At 39.8% G+C, this 19,629-nt stretch overlaps 1 protein-coding gene across 1 annotated transcript; it reads left to right on the top strand.

Annotated features, from left to right (window-relative positions):
- The first annotated feature begins 3,918 nt into the window (after positions 1–3,918).
- LOC139175965 (membrane-spanning 4-domains subfamily A member 6A-like) lies at positions 3,919–17,770 on the top strand. Its single transcript, XM_070767391.1, has 7 exons — positions 3,919–4,128; positions 6,304–6,485; positions 7,575–7,691; positions 8,627–8,683; positions 10,249–10,395; positions 13,624–13,740; positions 14,970–17,770. The coding sequence occupies exons 2-7, from the start codon at positions 6,306–6,308 to the stop codon at positions 14,976–14,978; spliced, it is 627 nt and encodes a 208-aa protein (XP_070623492.1). The 5' UTR covers positions 3,919–4,128; positions 6,304–6,305; the 3' UTR covers positions 14,979–17,770.
- The last annotated feature ends 1,859 nt before the right edge of the window (positions 17,771–19,629 follow it).

Raw genomic sequence — 19,629 nt, 5'->3', positions numbered from 1 at the left:
CACCAAGACACAAGAACAGTTTCCCCCCGAACGTCATCACTCTACTAAACAAATAATTCCCTCAACACTGTCAGACTTTTTCCTAAATCTGCACTTCTATTCTACTACTTTTTCTCATCATTCCTATCATCCTTTTCCTCCCACTTAGGACTGTATGACTGTAACTTGTTGCTGGTATCCTAAGATTTGTATTAATATTGATTGTTTCTTCATTGCTTATTTGACCCCTATGACAATCATTAGGTGTTGTACCACATGATTCTTGACAAATGTATCTTTTTCTTTTATGTACGCTGAGAACATATGCACCAAGACAAATTCCTTGTGTGTTCAATCACACTTGGCCAATAAAATTCTATCCTATCCTATCCTATCCTATTCTATGCTATGCTATTCTATAGGTGCGCTGCATGTGCAGCTTCGTGTATCTGGCATGTGCGCATGCACACCCGAACGAGATTTTGCTTCTGTGCATGCGCAGGAAGCAAAATCTCACAAGGGGATGCGTGTGAGATTTCCGTGCATGCGCAGAAGCAAAAAATTGCCAAAATCTCACACAAGGGCTCGTCCCCTCGCTAGATTTTTCTTCCTGCACATGCGCAGAAGCAAAATCTCGCTCAGACACGCCCACCCACACACCAGAGACACGAAGCTGGACACGCAGCTCAATTTTCGCTACCAGTGCAGCATCATTATCTGTACTGGTAGCAACGTGATACTGGCTCTGCCCTCTCTTAGCTGACCTTTCCCAAGGCAACATCTCTGAAGGCCCATCTTCCATTTCCACATACCCTCACTGCAACATGTCATTTTGTGGACCTTGGAGATGGGCCCTTTGTTTGTGGGCCCTACTCCTACTGCTCTATACGAGATTGCATCTTCTCCAAAATCTAAATAGTTTCTTCCCCGTTTTTAAAAGCTTTTAGAAGCTTTTTTTTTTCTCCCCAGCAGGCCTTTTGCTACAGTGATTTTGGATTTTGTTCCTTGCTGCTTTTTATTTCCTTCCCTGATAATGCGCGGCCGGTGAGTCATCCCCGGCCCGGATTTGCCGCAGGGCCAGGGAGACACGGCCCTCGGCATAGCCGCCATTTTGGAGGGCCAGGATCTCACGAGATTTCGCGAGATCCCGGCCATTTTGTCATCGGCCCAGGCCGATAATGTCATCGGGGGCGGAGCCTGCCAGCCCTATAAAAGAGGCTGTGCAGGTTTGGGGCCTCCTTGTCGCCCCGACGACGAGCAAGCGAACACCCGCCCACCCTCCCTATCTTTCAGTGTGCCACTGTGGGTCGCCCTTAGGGGGCCGAATAGGAATTTTTGGCGGTCTCAGTATTTTCTGTGACCGTTGTTTCGCCTATTCCACACTGTGGTGACAGATGGATGGTTAGGGGGTGCGTCGCTCCCCGATTAGTCTAAATCGGCTTACCTTTGGTCATTTGGGTAGGCAGGTTAGGGGCGGAAATTGGGTGGTGTTTAGCAACTGCGTGTTCTCAGTTGGGCATCTTTGGGGATGATTGACAGGTTCTCTCCAAAGGCTCATGGTGCCTTTAGTTCGATTTGAGCAATTGGGGGAACCTGTCTTTGGGTCCCGCCCATTTCTATCCCCTTGTAGGGGTTAGACGGCGAGACCTCCCAAATGCAGGTGCATGGCTGGGATCCAGGTGAGGGCGGGGCCCTTCACCTGGATCAGCATGGAGCTACGCCCATAGTTGCCCCGGAAGTTTTTCTGATGTCATTTCCGCCCCGGAAGTAATTGTTTGACCCTGTGGGTCCTTGTTAGGTTTAGTTAAATTTATGCTAATTTAATTAATTAATTATGCAAATTTAATTAATAAAATGACCCAGTTTTAAATCCAGCTCTCTTTGTCTGTGTTGTTACTCCGCCTCTGCTGCAAACAGACATTGGCTGTTGTTGTTGCTTTCAACTTATTTCATTGCTTTAATGTATTGTATTCAACTTAGTCACATTGATCAGTATTTTTCAGCTTTTTAAACACATTTTTGAAATCTGTCAAGATTGAGAAACCCTGACTTACCTGATTGTGATAGCTTACAAAGTGAAGAAACAATGTTTCTGAGCAGGAAGGCAGAACCTAGCTCAGCGATGCATCTTGTTGGGAAATCCTTGGGCAAGTCTCTCTCTCTCCATCCTACAGCTACCCCATCACTCAGTCTTATAGTGGTGGGGTTCAAGGTTTTTTTTTACTACCGGTTCTGTGGGCGTGGCTTAGTCAGCTTGGCATGGCGGATATGGCAGGGGAAGGATCCTGCAAAATCTCCTCCCCAAATTTCCCTCCCCCCAAAATTCCAAACAAATTTTTAAAAGATGGCAGCATCTACAGACCGGTACCGACAGAACCGGTTCCGTGATGTCATCGTAATGTCAACCAACAGGTTGCTACTGGTTTGGGTGAACCTGTCCGAACCCACCTCTGGTGTACATGTGAGAAATGTGAAGGTTATATCAGAGGTCAAGAAGCGAATCAACGGTTGATGCCAAATGAATCAAAACAAGACTTGATGAAACTCACTTAAACATTTTTGCAACTCTGATAATTGCTTTCTGATGTTAGTTTATGATTGCATGGGTTATTTTTTGCTTAGGTAGATAAGATTCATGCAGAAAAATAACTTTGATTTTTGTAGCGCAAGAAACTTAACAGCATTTGTGGGGTACATGGATTTACCATACCAAGCTAAAAGTTGTCCAATTGCAAAAACAACAACAAATTTTAATCATTGGTGTAAAAAAGCATCTTTTTAGAACCCCTCACTGAAAAAAAAATTACAAAAATCAATTTTCACCCCATTAGATGACATTAAATGCGAAGGGAAGAAAACTTGGCTGGAGGGCCTTGCTTGAGGGATACAGAGGCCGATACAACCATGGAGCTGGCTGACCCCAGCAGAACTACTCCCTCCCTCCACCTATATTAACAACTGTTAAACCCCCTAGCCCCCAATCTTGGAATGTAACATTATTTTTGTAATTTTAAAAATTTAAAATCGTAAATCAAGTCTGATTTAATTAATTTTATTAATTATATTGTACACTGTCTACAGCCCCTGCAAAGAGATGGTGGTTAAAAATTAGAAAATTAGGGGGGGAGGAGAGAGGAAGGAATGATAGATAGATGGATGGATGATAGAGAGATGATGATATATAGATATAGAGAGATGAATGAGAGAGATTATAGTATGTATGTGTGTGTGTGAGAGAGAGATGATGGATGGATGGGTGGATGGATGGATGGATGGATGGATGGAGAGAGAGAGAGATGAATGAGATGATAGAGTGAATGAGAGATGATGATGATACAGATAGATAGATCGATAGATGAATGAGAGATATGAATGAAAGAGATGATGATGATGATGATGATGATATAGATAGATAGATAGATAGATAGATAGATAGATAGATAGATAGATGAATGAGAGATATGAATGAAAGAGATGATGATGATGATGATGATGATATAGATAGATAGATTGATAGATGAATGAGAGATATGAATGAAAGAGATGATGATGATGATGATGATGATATAGATAGATAGATAGGCAGGCAGGCAGGCAGGCAGGCAGGCAGGCAGGCAGACAGCTACATACATAAATAAATAAATAAATAAATAAATAAATAAATAAATAAATACATACATACATACATACATACATACATACATACATACATACATACATAATCAAAAAAATTAAAGCAACATTTCCCTAAAATAGCATATACACTTTTATTAGGAATAAAGTCATTTCTCAATCGGGGCAGCTGCTTCCCGCATTCTCCTCCTCCTCTCCTACCGGTATGTGGCGACGCCACATTAGCGACCATTCTGAGAAACGTCCCCGAATTAGCCGCTACCGAAGAACTCGGGGCTGGGAAGCAACAGGAACTTCTTTGCGCACGCGCAGAGCCGAGATTCAGTGTTTCGCCACCCGGGCTGACCTCCGATTCCGTTTTCTTTCCCGGAAAAGCGATGCGAGCGAAACTGTCAGCGAGGGGTACCGACTGCATCCGCCTGTTCTCGGGATTGGGAAGCCGACGCGGGGAGCGCAAGAGTTTCGGGTCTGCCGCCCAAGGATTGCAAGCTTAGAGAAGAAGCGGCTCTCTCGCGGGTGAGTGTCTCCCCGGCACTTTATAGATGGGCTTTGCGTTTTTCGGTAGGAGGAAGGAGCGGGCGCGGTGAAAACAAGGAACTGCGGGAGATCAGAGAACCGTGTTGCTTCCCGGAGGCAAATATAAGTCAGAGGATAGGCCTAAATACTCAACTATTATTGTTGTTGTTGTTGTTGTCGTCATCATAATTATCATCATCATCACAACACAGCAAACGAGATCGTTATGCTGGATTTCGTATTTTATCACCAGTCGGGCGCTTCCCAAGCACCCCGGACTGTGTGATATAGTGGCGAATTAGATCCCAGTAAAGCCAAAATTGCCTTTTGCAATTGACAGATGGAGATTTTGTCAATTCCGATGGTTTTCAAATGTCTGCTGAGATCCTTTGGCACTGCGCCCAGCATAGTGGACCACTGGGACCACTTTCACTGGTTTATGCCACAGTTGTTGTTGTTGTTGTTATTATTATTATTATTATTATTATTATTATTATAATATTTTATTCACACACAAAACCCCCCAGTAATATACAGCAAACAACATTTATATGCTGGATTTCGTATCACAATATAACAAGTCGAACACTTCCCAAGAGCCTAGGACTGTGTGATGTATTTTTGTAGGATGCGCGCAGATCGTGATTCTGTCAATGTTTATTGTTTTCAAATGCCGGCTGAGGTCTTTTGGCACAGCATCCACTGTGCTGATTACCACTGGGACCAGCTGCATGGGTTTATACCAGAATCATTGTAGTTCGATTTTAAGATCCTGATATCGGCTAAGTTTTTCTTGTTGTTTTTCATCAATTCGGCTTTCACCTAGTATGGCAACATCAATGATCCACACTTTTTTCTTTTCCACAATCGTGAGGTCCGATATATTGTGTTCTAAAACCTTGTCAGTTTTTTATATCATCATCACCATTATTATTATTATTATTATTATTATTATTATTATTATTATTATTATATTTTTTTCACACAAAAAAGTAATACACAGCAAACAAGATTTATATGCTGGCTTTCCTATCACAATATCACAAGTCGAACATTTCCCAAGTGTCTAGGACTGTGTGATGTATTTTCGTATGATGTCCGCAGATCGTGATTTTGTCCATGTTTATTGTTTCCAAATACAGTCATACCTCGTCTTACGAACCTAATTGGTTCCAGGGGGAGGTTCGTAAGACGAAAGGTTCGTAAGATGAAACATTGTTTCCCATAGGAAACAATGTAAAGTCAATTAATCCGTGCAACCAAAAAAAAACCCGCAAAAAAAACGCTGCCGCCCGGCTGTCACCTTTTAAAACAGCCTGGGGTCTTCTCAGCGACCTCCCGAATGCTGAACGCCAAACCCGAACTTCCGGGTTCGGCATTCGGGAGGCCGCCGAGAAGCCCCCAGGCTGTTTTAAAAGGTAACAGCCGGGCGGCGGGGCTTCCCAGCAGCCTCCAAACGCCGAACACGGAAGTTTGGGTTTGGCGTTCGGCTTCGGGAGACGGCTGGGAAGCCGCGTGGCTGTTTTAAAAGGTCACAGCCGGGCTGGGGGGGTTGCTGGGAAGCCCCCCAGCCCGGCTGTCACCTTTTCAAACAGCCGTGCGGCTTCCCAGCAGCCTCCGAACGCCAAACGCGGAAGTTTGGGTTTGGCGTTCGGCTTCGGGAGACGGCTGGGAAGCCGCGCGGCTGTTTTAAAAGGTCACAGCCGGGCTGGGGGGGTTGTTGGGAAGCCCCCCAGCCCAGCTGTCACCTTTTAAAACAGCCGCGTGGCTTCCCAGCAGCCTCCGAACACCAAACCCGGAAATTCGGGTTTGGCGTTCGTAACACGAAAAAAGTTCGTAAGAAGAGGCAAATTTTTTCTGAACCCCGGGTTCGTATCTTGAGTTGTTCGTAAGACGTGGGATTCGTATCTTGAGGTACCACTGTACCAGCTACCAGTGGTAAAGAACTGGTGGGATCATAAAACCTGAGAAGGTAATTGAAAACAAACGTGCCAAAATACTATGGGACTTTTGAATTTAAACTGACAGGGTTTTGAAACACAATACCGCAGACCTCACCATTGTGGAAAAGAAAAAAGTGTTAATAAATTATTTTATTATTTTATTATTATAAATTAATAAAACTGGAACATATTCATTTTGGCTCTTTCTAATTATGCGTTTGGTTTTCTTCAGAAATGGCCAGCACTATGACAGAGCATGGAAATGTGAGGATCATCACTCAAACGGTCCCACAGACAGGCTCTCTGCCAACACCGGCAGCTACAGTCAGAGTGGTTGACTCTCCTTCTGCCGCATCTCAGTTCCTACTAACCTATAACAAAAAGATCAAGAATACTCTGCTCAATGTGATTGGGGTAAGGCCTAGATTTGTCCAATTAAGCCTATATTTGGTGAAGGCCTCTGCTTCTTTTTCTGTGTGAGACAACTCAGGTCTTCAAGACCATTCAAGAAAGACTTGTTAACGAATTGAATTATAAGTAGAATCACAGAATTTGGTGTTTATGTGATTATGCTAGCGACTGAAAGGTACACTAAATTTTTATTGGGAGTTTCTTATATAGAGGGAGAACATGGTTTAATCCTTCCTCTCCCCATTCCTGAGATCTGTTCTAGTAGAACCTGCTACTTGGACTGCTACACCTACATTTTTTACATAATCCCTAAATAAGATGCTTATACCTGAAAGACATTACAGTTATTTTTGCGTTAATATGGTTTTAGCAGATATTTTTGATATTATTCTATACTATTGGGATTGTTGGTAATCAAATATGTAAGAATAACTTTGGACTCCTTGCAAACCTAGAAAGATTTTTGTTTTTGGAGGCAAACTTCTACTTTTTAGCATGGCATCCCTAAAGGAGTTGGTATTGCTAGACCCCTCTTAATGGCTTGGTTTTTCCTAGCCAATGCTTAAAGTCCATTCTATATTTTTTTTTCTTTTTTTAAGTGAGCATTATATTTAAAAAGGAAAGGAGAGCCCAGAGGAGGAGGAGGTGGAGGAGGCAACCCAAGGAGGGTACTGGATGTTCTTTCTCCAGCTACAGCCCCTGCAAATGATCTGTGCTGAAATCCCAAGAACATATTTAAGGAATTAATCATTAACCATTTAGTTGAAACGATGGTACTGGTTTTAATATATAATTCTGATATAACTCCCTTTTTAATATTGCTGTCTTATCCAAAATACTCTTTCTAATAGAGGGAAAAAATTGATTTTGTAGGAAATTTATCATGAAAACCTTTGACATATTTGGGATTGCATAGCACAAAATGCTCCTTGGGTTTGTTAGATCAGTGTTTCCCACTGAATGCTGGCTGGGGAATTCTGAGAGTTGAAGTCCAAATATCTTCAAGTTGCCAAGGTTGGGAAACACTGTTAGATGATGATGTTAATGGATTAGAAATCTATTACTGGCACCCTCTTTTCTTTTTTCCTTCAGATCATACAGATTGCTTTTGGAGTTACCCAGGTGAGCTTTGGCATTGCCCTGACAGCAGCTCAAGAAAGCTTCACCATCACTGTGCAAAGTGGTGTTTACTTCTGGATGGGGATCCTGGTAAGCAAACTTTTTGAGAGACACAAAGGTTTACCCATCTTCAGTCTGTAGAAGCTTCTGTGGGGTTCTGTATAGTTTCAGAATCAATAAGAGATCTAGACACCACCCCCTCCACCAGTAAACAATATGTTTGCTCAACACAAACTTTTCCTTAACACATCCTCCCCCCCCCAACTTGGTGCTTTCCAGATATCTTAGAATTGAGTTCCCATAATATCAGTGCTGGTTAGAAAGCAGTGAAGATAAAATCCAATGCAAGCCAAAGACATCAGATTAAGGGACAAATTCTTTCATATAGATTACTATTAAATTTCTGAGCATATTTCACACAAATTCAACTTGCATGCCTTGACCACCCATAAGAGAAACTGGAATAGGCTTTTTCTCTTTATTAAAAAAATATTTTTATTTAGTTATTTACATTTAAAAATAACACAAAAGAAAACATATATATACAGATAATAAACAAAATGAAACAACACATTAACATACATACAATTACACCTTTAGGGTTATCATACAGCCATTTATACTGATGGACATTCCTGCTTATATCATTTCTATAATTAACATAATTCTATAATATTTTTTGTTAACATTTTTCATTTTTTACTTCAACAGTACGGTTATATTAACTTAAAATAGTTAAGAGTAATACATATACCACTAAATTAAATGTTTACAAATTTATTTTGTTTCCTCTTTTCAAGCCAATCGTAAAATGTGTTCCAAATTTCGTAGTGTTGTGACGGGAATAGGCTTTTTCTCATCTTTTATTTGCCTTTAGCACTTAGTGCTTGAATAAGGAAGAAGGATTTAAATCAAGTTAATTAATAAATGTCTAGTAGGAACAGCTTGATTCTAGGAGCAATGGTTCTGCAATGTTAAATAAGCTCACCCTTATACCTCCTGTTTGTTTTTCTTTGCCTTTGCAGCTCTTAGTCACTGGGTCCTTGTTGATAGAAGTTGAGAAAAGACAGTCTGATCAGCTAGTGAGTATGTCACCAGATTTATCAGTCTGGCTTTGTTTTTTCTCCCTCAGGTAAATCCACCTTAGCATGAAGTAATAAAGAGAGAGATGGCTTCACTACTTCACTGCTCTCATCCACCCTTGCAGCCCGCTAAAAAATTCCAGTTTGGGCTGATTCAGGTCTCTGGGATGGGGATTGACTTAAAGATTTAGTTGTTATTATTATTATTATTATTATTATTATTATTATTATTATTATTAATAATAATAATAATAATAATAATTAAATTATTATTATTATTATAAATATTGAAGAAAGGCCCCTTGAAAGAACTGAATCATCCTGCGGCCCAAAGCAAAATAATCTTGGAAGACAGTGCCTGAGAACAGAGAGAAAGACGCTTGCCCACACTAGTATAAAGTGTCTAATCAAATTCAAGGAATTATCTGAATATGCACCCAAAGGAATGGTAGTGACACATGTTAGATTGTATCTACGGTGAAATCTGCATTGGATTAAGGGAAGGGACACTATTTTAATACCAATACAGTTAGAGAAAACTCAAGGCTGCCTCACATCTGAGATGGAGTTATTTGAAAGCAATATCATGGGTGGATGGGGAAATTGACTGGTGCCATTGTGCTGCAATTAGACTCAAACAGGAAAAGACGTGCACTTCACCAGGATAACTAAAGGAATGTCTGCATGAAGAGTTTGCACCCGTTTAGAATCAGCTCTGGACATTTGATCCTATGCCAACCTGTGTTGGGGTACTAGGTAATCTCCCTCGCTCTGCATTGTTTTAGTTGAAACTGGAGCAAAACTGCTTTCTCCCTTTAAATTATGGTTGCTCCAATGAGCTTATGGAAGGTAAAATGTCTTCCTATTAGTAGAAATCAGAATCATGCTATCATTTCACTATCTTAGCTTGTAAGAGGGAAGAAGGACCGCTATGGGTCCTTGAAGAGGGGTGGCATACAGGTCTAATAAATAATAATTAATAATAAAAGAAGAGACAATATGTGGGAGAAAAGGAGCCGAATGACAGGTGGAGGAGGAAGAAGGATGGTGTAGGTCATGGAAGGTGTTGAGTAGGCAGCTCAGCTCAGGAAAGATACAGGTGGGTGGTCTGGGGAAGGTAGGTGGGGCTTTCTTCTTCCTCCTCCTCCCTCCCTCCCCTCCCTCCCTCCCTTGTTGCTTTCCTTTCCCATTTCACCAGACAGGTAAATGGATGCTGCCAGGGGAGGGGGAGGGAACAAAGGATTGTGAGTCTGTCTGTCTGGGAAACTCACAGAATGTTGAAAATAAGGATCATGTGACCGGAGCAACAGCCAATCATTACAGCAGCAGCCAGCACCACGAAGCAGCTACAACCTTTCTCAAATTTCATTCGGGAGTCATGACTCCTGTATTTTGGATTCATTCTGTAAGTTTGAGGTACCGCAGTTCAAAAATTGTCGCCCTGTCAATGCACCATCTTCCCTGGTTAAAGATCATGACAAGAGTTTTAGTAGTACATAGACAGATGCTTCTAAGAGTTACACAAGATGTGCAACAACTAACCTTTATCTAATATATTGATATAGGTGAAATATGCTTTCCTTGCGAACGTGCTATTATGTGTAGCTGGACTGGTTGCAATAATCCTACATGGTATTGAGATCGCACAAACTGTTAAAGAAGGAAATCCATGTCTTGCGAACCCCAGTTATTCCTGCCGAAATTATCATCAGGTAAATTCCTGAACTACCTTCATATGCATGTAACAGCAATTGAAATGATTCTGACATAGTAAGATTCAGACATTTTCAAGACTCTTCAACTTGTCTAAATTTGGTACAGATATGAGTCCTGTTCTCTACTATGAGATTTACAGTGGTACCTCAAGATACGAACCCCTCGTCTTACGAACAACTCGTGATACGAACCCGGGGTTCAGAAAAATTTTGCCTCTTCTTACAAACTTTTTTCGAGTTACGAACCGGCGTTCGGAGACTGCTGGGAAGACGCGCGGCTGTTTTAAAAGGTGACAGCCGGGCGGCGGGGCTTCCCAGAAGCCTCCCGAACGCCGGTTCGTAACTCGAACAAAGTTCGTAAGAAGAGGCCAAATTTTTCTGAACCCCGGGTTCGGTTCGGGAAGTTGCTGGGAAGCCCCCCGGTCCGGCTGTCACCTTTTAAAACAGCCGCGCCGCTTCCCAGCTGTCTCCTGAAGCCGAACGCCAAAGCCGAACTTCCGCGTTCGGCTTCGGGAGACAGCTGGGAAGCGGCGCGACTGTTTTAAAAGGTCGCAGCCGGCCTGGGGGGCTTCCCAGCACCCCCCCGAACCCCAAACCTGGGTTCGGGGGGTGCTGGGAAGCCCCCCAGGCCGCTGTCACCTTTTAAAACAGCCGCGCCGCTTCCCAGCAGTCGCCGAAAGCCGTTTTTTTGCGGGGGGGGGGGTTTGGTTGCACGGATTAATTGACTTTACATTGTTTCCTATGGGAAACAATGTTTCGTCTTACGAACCTTTCGTCTTACGAGCCTCCTCCTTGCACCAATTAAGTTCGTATCATGAGGTATTACTGTATTTTGTTTTGTACTGTTTTTGTCTCACTTGCAGAACTATAAGTAAATTGTGCTACAGAGCTATTTTTTAACTGGAAACAAACGCACTGATTCAGCTACATTAAGCCATGATTTCCTTAATGATTTCCCATGATTTGATAAGTAAACTGCAAATAACTAAATACATACAGCATCCTAAAACACAAATTAGTGTTAACGATCCATAGTGGTTGAGTTCACACAATCAAAACTAAACATTATTTCTGAGTATAGTGTCTAAATCCAATTTCTGTATTCTTTCTATATTGATTGAGAAACTCACAATATCATTTCTTGAATTTTGATTCATTCAACCTTCCCATCTTAGTATTTATTTTTTAGCAAAGCTTAACTGCTTATAACCGCCCTGAATACATCAGTAATTATTATGAGTATAAACCGTGCACGTTCTATGCTACTCTTTGCTGCCTTCGCTGTTCAGTTGCTAGCTTAAAGAAAGGATCTCATTTGAAGGGAGGAACTTGCACCCTGACAGCTTACTGCTTTGTCAGTCTTCATATTTATCATCAAAATTTGCTCAATAGATTTGTAGCCAGAAAAAAATAGGAAAACTAAAAAACTAAAAATACAAGGAAGAAGTTAACATAACTTGCTCATGCCCTTATCACTTTGAGGCTCGACTACTGCAATACTCTCTACATGGGGCTACCTCTGAAGAGTGTTTGGAAACTTCAAATCGTGCAAAATGCAGCCGCGAGAGCGGTCATGGGCCTCCCTAGGCATGCCCATATTTGTCCAAAACTACGCGGACTGCATTGATTGCCGATTGCTTTCCGGACACAATTCAAAGTGTTGGCAATGACCTATAAAGCCCTACATGACATCGGGCCAGATTACTTGTGGGACCGCCTTCTGCCGTATGAATCCCAGCAACCGATTAGGTCCCACAGAGTTAGCCTTCTCCAGGTCCCATCAGCCAATGTCGCTTGGCGGGTCCCTGTGGGGGCCTGGCCCTCTGGAATCAGCTCCCCCTGGAGATTCGCACTGCCCCCACCCTCCTTGCCTTCTGTAAGAGTCTTAAGACTCACCTATGTCACCAGACTTGGGGCAATTAGGTCTCAGCCCCCTGGCCAATGAAATGAGATATATGTTGCATGATTGAACTGGTATGATTGTTTTTAAATATTGGATTTTTAGATTGTAATTTTAAATTTAATTAGATTTGCCGTTGTATTGTATTATTATATTATATGCTGTTAGCCGCCCCGAGTCCTCGGAGAAGGGCGGCATACAAATAAAAATAAAATAAAATAAAATAAATAAAATAAAATAAAATAATAAAATAAAATAAAATAAAATAAAATAAATAAATCTAAAAACCCTGAAGAAGCCAAGATGCCTAATGTCACCACCTGCGTTATTTCACATGGGAAGCATAAAGCCTGAGTGAAGGAAGCCATTTCGTTCCATTCCCATCTTGGCTATTCAAACAAGGTGGTACCTTAGGCAAAAGTCTGCAAAAGTCTCTTTTCTTGCATGAGAAGGCTGAAGCTGAGGCAAGTAGAGGCCCATCCCTTCTGACTTCGTGACTAAGGATCACAGTAGGTGACTCCTGTAGTCTTCACCTGTACCCCGCCACCCGCCTTTTTAAAAAAAATTATTTCAGAGGGGCTCAGGCAATACTCCTGACAGTGTTCCCTCTAATTTTTTGGGGGGGTGGGCAGAAAAGTATAGTGTCTGAGCGGCAGTCCCTTCGGGACTGGGCGGCACAGAAATAAATAAATAAATAAGCAAACAAACAAACAAACAAACAAACAAAAAACCCACCCTGTTTGGCCTCAGAGAATTTCAAAATAAAATACTGTACTGTGTGTCTATAACAGTGAGCTCATAATAGGGCAACTCTATCAATATCAAAATGCCACTTAAATAGTTGAGCTAGTTTCAAACTAGATTTTGATTTTCTTTCTCTCTTCCTTACTCCCATTCTTTTTCTTTTTTCCTTCCTCTCTCTTCCTCTCTTTCTCTCTCTCTCCTTCCCTCTCACTCTTTCCCTCTCGGCTTCTGGGCAGGTTTGGAAAACTCTGAGTTGATGATGATTTTTAAGTGAGTGATTGCTCACTGCTCAGCTTAGAGGGAACTTTGACTCCTGAGTGAGGTGATACCAAAAGAGCAAATAAGCTCCAAGTTATCAACATATGCTAAATTAAGCTAAGTTTATATCAAGTGTAACTAAATTAAATAATGGAGTAATGTTTGGGGTTTAAGTTAATTAACTGCTCTTCTTCACTGAGATATGAATTCCTGTAGTTCCAAGCATGAATGAGGTTTTCAATTTTATGGTTTATATAATAGCAAAATTTAGAGTCAGGTGGAGTGGTGGTAATCAGCACAATTTCATGTGATTTTGCCCTCAGATTCTGTCATTTGGCCTGAACTCCGTGTTCCTCATCTTTGTGTTTCTTGAAGTATCCTTAGCTATCACAGCCATGTTGAAGCTCAAGTCTCAAAAGGAAGACAGCTATCAACCAATGGTGAGAATATTTTTTTGGGGGGTCTGGGTTACTAATGTAGCAAATGTAGTCTTTAACCCGCAGTTTTAAGAATTATAAAGGAGGAGAGCCAAAGTAATCAGTGAGCTAAACTGTGTTATCAAGGCGAAAGTCAACCTAAAAACTAAAGAGAAATTTCGTGTCAGAATAATTAATCAGTGGAACAGCCTGCCTCCAGAAATTGTGGATACCCCAGCACTGCAGGTTATTAAGAAAAGGTTGGATAGCCATTTGTTTGAAATAGTATAGGGTTTTCTGCTTGAGCAGGGGGTTTTGATAAGAAGACTTCCAAGGTCCCTTCCAACTCTGTTGGAATTCTGAATACTGTAATCCATAATAACAAAAATAACACCCAAAAATCAGAAAAGTACGATAGTACGTTTCCCACCTAACAAATATTATTAAATCCACATCACTCTATCTACATGCTGAAGTAAGCCACACATCATGAAAACATATGCCTTGTGATAAAATATGTTAGTTGGAAAATGTGCACCAGAATTTCCTTCTGGTTTTCAGGCTCTGGGTACTCTCAAATCCTGAACTTCTTTCTGTTACCATTTAGAGATTTATTTATTTTATTTTATTTTATTTGTTTATTTTGTCCAATACAAATTGAAAGTTAAAGAGAATAAAAACATGTAGTAGTAAATATCAGGAAAGGGATAGAAGAAGAGATATGAGAATAGAATACATCAATGAAGAGTAGAGGAAAGGATATATGAATGGGAGAAAAGATATATAAAATATAGGAGAGACAATTGGACGGGGGACGGAAGGCACACTAGTGCACTTATGCTCGCCCCTTACTGACCTCTAAGGAATCTGGAGAGGTCAACCGTGGAAAGTCTAAGGGAAAAATGTTGGGGGTTGACACCACGGAGTCTGGTAATAAGTTCCATGCTTCAACAACTCGATTGCTAAAGTCATATTTTTTACAGTCAAGTTTGGAGCGGTTGATATTAAGTTTGAACCTGTTGCGTCCTCTTGTGTTATTGCGATTGAAGCTGAAGTAGTCATTGACAGGCAGGATGTTGCAGCATATGATCTTGTGGGCAATACTTAGATCATGTTTAATGTTCTCCAGGCATTTTGATTCTACTATTTTGGGAATTATGCAGAAAAATGAACTTGTTATTCCTGAGCAATTAAGTGGTTAAAAGCCTTTATGGATGTTAGATTAATCTTTATTTTGTGTGTGTGTTTTCCAGGCAACATGAAGACAAGTGATTTCTCTTCGCCCATCACCCAATGCTGAATATTTACTCTAGGTGCTTCCCTGGCTTGAAGCTATACGAGCGTGAGCTTCCTATCTTTACCTTTCCAGTAAACCTTTCCTTCCCTGGCTAAATCCCCCAAAATCCCAACTTAGAAATTGAAAATAACTTTTGTATTTGTTTATTATGAGCTGCTTCTATATAGAGCAGCCACATGTTTATCCTTAATGCAAGGTCTGTCACATTCCCTGCGTTATGAAACATCCTCTGTAGTTTCATCAATGTTCATATCCCGGAAAGCACCAATCATGATGTGTGCTGGCAGTTCTAAATTTTGTAATACAAGGGCTCTACCATCACTCCCTTCCATTTGTAACTCTTTGGGGTCTTCATGAAGAAGACAGATAATCTGCAAGTACTTTCCTGTCCCCCACCATAAGAGGCCATCTGTTTGGATTTGCCTTCAATTTGTATTTTCCTCTGTGTGTTTGTACCAGAGAGAGCTTTTTCTAAATAGGCTTTCTGAGTTTGTTCAACTACACTTTTATACCTTTACCTTATTAAAATTTTAAGACGGCAGAAACTATCAAGAACTAATGTTTCGAATAAAAAGGAAGAAAGAAAAGAAATAAGAAAAGCACAGAAAAATTGCAGAAAAGAAATATAAAGAAATGATTTCTGATTTTATAGAATTGTAGTGGTGCTGTATTGCAGGTCTAACTCACTCCTCACTCCAGGAGTTAGATTCTGAATAGCTCAGGATTGACTCAGCCTTCCATCCTTCCAAGGTCAGTAAAATGAGGACCCACATTGTGGAGGGCAATAGAAAGGACTGTAAAGCACTATAAAATGGTACAGTATATAAGTCTAAGTGCTGTTGCTATTTATATCTTTATAGCAGTTATAAGCATAAACGTATATTAAGCTTTTACACTATAGTTACAACACTGTTTACATTTTTTAAATAATTATTTTATCTTCTAATGATCCAAACCAAGTATGGTAATTTCATTTTTTTTTCCACATTAAAAGTCCATAGACGTTTCCAGTCAGCCCTGGATTTACTATAAGAAATGCATTGATTAGGAATCAGAAAGGTGGTTTGTACTGAAAGCAGAGAGAGTTGTTTTGCTAAATTAGACTGTTGCCCTGCAGTTGAGTTTTATTTTATTTTATTAAAGATACAGTAGTAAAAGAAAATGGGAGATATGTTACCAACTGATTACCAGGGATGTGCTGCCTTTAGGGAAAAAGGAAACTACCCCTGCCAAAGGATAAATTGTTCAATTCATGACAGAGAAGAAACCTATCAGGAACTTGGACCAAATTTCTTAAACCTTGATCACGCTGTGATATGATACAGAATTATTTCTGAAGGCAAAAGAGACAAATAGTTATTGGCCAGCTTTTACATTCAGCAAATAAAGAATAGTCTAAATATCCTATCTTGGTCCAGCATTTACCTTAGTTTCTCCACTTTCTGTAGCAAAGGCTTAACATTTAATTCTAAAGAACATTTAATTAGAATTAAATGTGTTTCACAGCTTTATAGATCCAATTTATCCACTCAGGTTGATAACGTCTATATTATCAGATCAATTTTTCTGCTGTTTTAAGGGATCATGCTCATTTTTCCTTCAAACTATTTCCATATGAAATGTTTACAGTTTAATTTATCCATTTTAGAGAAATCTTTGTGCCCACTCTGCTTCTTAGAAGTGCCCACCCATGATTAAATTTCACAGGTGATAAAACAGAGGTGATATCAAGCCTAAAACTTATAACATTTGAACCCATTTGCTTCTTAACACCTCTGGACTGCATCCTTTCCCTCCTAGATTTCATGACATCTATTAAAAGCAGTTTGATGTAAATAAAATGACATTGCACTGTATTATGTTTACAGCTTTACATGAAAAGCTGTGAAACAAAGAGCCATTTTACCAAGTAATCTATGTTTCAACTCAAAATTATCATGAATTTTAGGGAGTTTACCTAGATCTTTTTTGTAATAAGACAGGTCCCAGAGTGACTGCATATATGCATGCAGTGTTTGTGCAAACATTATGGGTATTTCCATTTCTAATGTTGCTTTTTTTAAATAGAGTATTGGGTGCTTATTGTAATGGTAAAAAAGGAAACAAATACCTTTAGATTTCTAAACAATGTAAATATGACTTGCATTGAAATAAGTTTTCTTAACAATTGCATTAATACTACCTTGGAGAATGTATATTAACATTTATGTAATTATCAGAAATATTGCTTGTACTTAATGTAAGTCAATTTTCTAGTCCTTTGGGATTATGTAAACGTCCAGCTCTGAAAGGAAAACATGGCTTTTGGAATATGTGCTTAGTTTCTATAGTAGTTGCTGGGAATACTGTAAATTAACCTGGTGTATCAGTTATGGACCAGGACCCAACAAAAGATACAGTTCCTAGCAGGTATTCCGTACATGCTACATACAGTAATTTCCAGGGCATTTTTGAATCAGGATCTCTGTACTGTAAAGTCCTGTTTCTATACACTATATACTATATACTATTTTAATAATTGTACTGTATTACATTAAGTGTTCACTTGATTTTTTTTTTTGTATTCAGATTACAAAGCCAAATTTCTTGGTGTGAGTAAATATGCTAATAAATGTAAGGTAGAAACTTCCTGAGGATTTGTTTCCTCCTTTTATACAAGCTCATGTTCCAATAATTCCTGTTATAGCCAGCGGATCCATAATATGATGAAATCTGGTGGTACAAAATTCAAACCACGTAATAAATCTTAAAATGCAATCCATATTCTCTAGTTTCTTCATTGGTACAGCTTTAAGTTATATAATATCAATTCAATTCAATTCAATTTATTAGATTTGTATGCCGCCCCTCTCAGAAGACTCAACCATATTAATCATAATAGCTCAAATATAAAAGAGCATGTAGATTGTTACTGCATGAGGGATTCTTGTAATGAATCAAATTGAATAGAGAATGTATCCTATTCTAAGCCCATTTGAACACCCAACCCAGAATACTTGCCTCCATAATGTATAGAAAAACAGGCCACTGGTATTTTTTCACACTGCACAACATCTCCAGCAAGATGTAAGGGGAAAAGAGCTAGAACTTTAGAGACTAATTGTAAACAATTTTCATCTGGATTTGCAAGCTAAAACAACTGGATTTATCTCAATTTGCATTCTAGATCACAGTAAGTTTGACAACTGGTTGCCTGGTTCATATAGCTTGCAGCTTTTCAGGACATGGAGAGGGTATAAATAGACAAGGCGCTCATCAATTTGTTTAACCCTTTTCCTTCCTAATTGCCCATCATGATTAAGACAGGCAACCAATGTCTCAGAATGTGTAATGTGTTCCTAGCTGCTCAAGGGAGGTAGCTATAGGAATACGAAAATATGTGAGAAAAAGTTTTTCTTATAATAATTATAGGCCCTTTTAAAATATTCTATTCTTGGGTATGATAATTGAGACTGCTGGAGCCCTGAAGATCCAGATACTCTTGAATGAAACTGATTTTCAGAGCAAATTCAGTAAGAGGTGTATTTAGAGTATGCCCCTGAAATTGCTTCCTGCCCAGCCAGGCCGCCAGGCTGCAAAAGTTGGGGACTGCTGACCTAGATGATTGATCCATGGTGCTTCAAAATTCTGTGTTGTCCTTTAAAATGCCTTATGAAAACATTCATTATGTTAGAGAAATTTGCTGATTCCCTACCCCAAGAATGCAATCTGTAGCCATTAAATTAGCTTTAATGGGATGAGACACATCTTGTATTAACTCAATCATTAACTTATATTAATGGAAAGAGGGACTCATAACTAAGGCAAAAAAGCAGCAGATAGCCTGAATCTGCATTAGCCTGAATCTGCAGAGATGAAGTCAGGAAAGCAAAGGCTCAGAATGAATAAAGACTTGCATCAAAAGTCAAAATTAATAATAAAACAGTTTATTTCAACATATAAATAAGAAGAAAAAAGTCAAGAAACAGTTGGTCCACTAAAGAGAGATTGCAAGGACATTACAGATGGCAGATAGAAAGCAGAGTTGCTTAATTCATTATTTGCATCATTCTTCACACACACAAAAAAACTATAGCCCAACCTACCAAAAACATAATTGTAAACCACAGATTGGAAATAAAAATTAAAATAAGCAAGAAAATGGTAAGAAAACACTTGTCTGATCTTGATGAATATAAAACACGGACCTGACAGATTACATTGCAGAGTTCAGAAGGAGCTGAAAGATGTTTTATTTATTTATTTATTTATTTATTGGATTTGTATGCCGCCCCTCTCCATAGACTCGGGGCAGTTATCTCAGAACCATTATACCATATCTTTCAAACATCCTGGAGCACCAAAGAACTACCTGAGGATTGTAAAACAGCTGATGTGGTTCCCAAATCCAAAAAAGGAAAAACTACAGGCCCTGGAAACTACGTACAGCCCAACATCAATACCTGGGAAGATAACTGGAAATGAGAATCAAAAACAGGTCCCCAAACATCTAGAAACAGTTATGACTAGAAGCCACTATAGCTTTGTTAAAAACAAATCATGCTGAACTAATCTTATTTCATTCTTTGACCCAGTGACTTAATTAGTGGACCAGTGAAATGCTGAGGACATTCTAT

Source organism: Erythrolamprus reginae, chromosome 1 (assembly GCF_031021105.1).
Source record: "Erythrolamprus reginae isolate rEryReg1 chromosome 1, rEryReg1.hap1, whole genome shotgun sequence".
Classification (NCBI taxonomy): domain Eukaryota; kingdom Metazoa; phylum Chordata; class Lepidosauria; order Squamata; family Dipsadidae; genus Erythrolamprus; species Erythrolamprus reginae.
Note: the sequence above shows the minus strand (reverse complement) of the source record. Positions and strands in the feature narration are given on the sequence as shown.

Excerpts from the sequence above, each read along its gene's own strand:
- LOC139175965 (XM_070767391.1), top strand. The coding sequence starts at position 6,306 with ATGGCCAGCACTATGACAGAGCATGGAAATGTGAGGATCATCACTCAA. Across the intron at positions 6,486-7,574 it reads CTCTGCTCAATGTGATTGGG|ATCATACAGATTGCTTTTGG; the intron begins GTAAGGCCTAGA and ends TTTTTCCTTCAG. Across the intron at positions 8,684-10,248 it reads AAAGACAGTCTGATCAGCTA|GTGAAATATGCTTTCCTTGC; the intron begins GTGAGTATGTCA and ends ATATTGATATAG.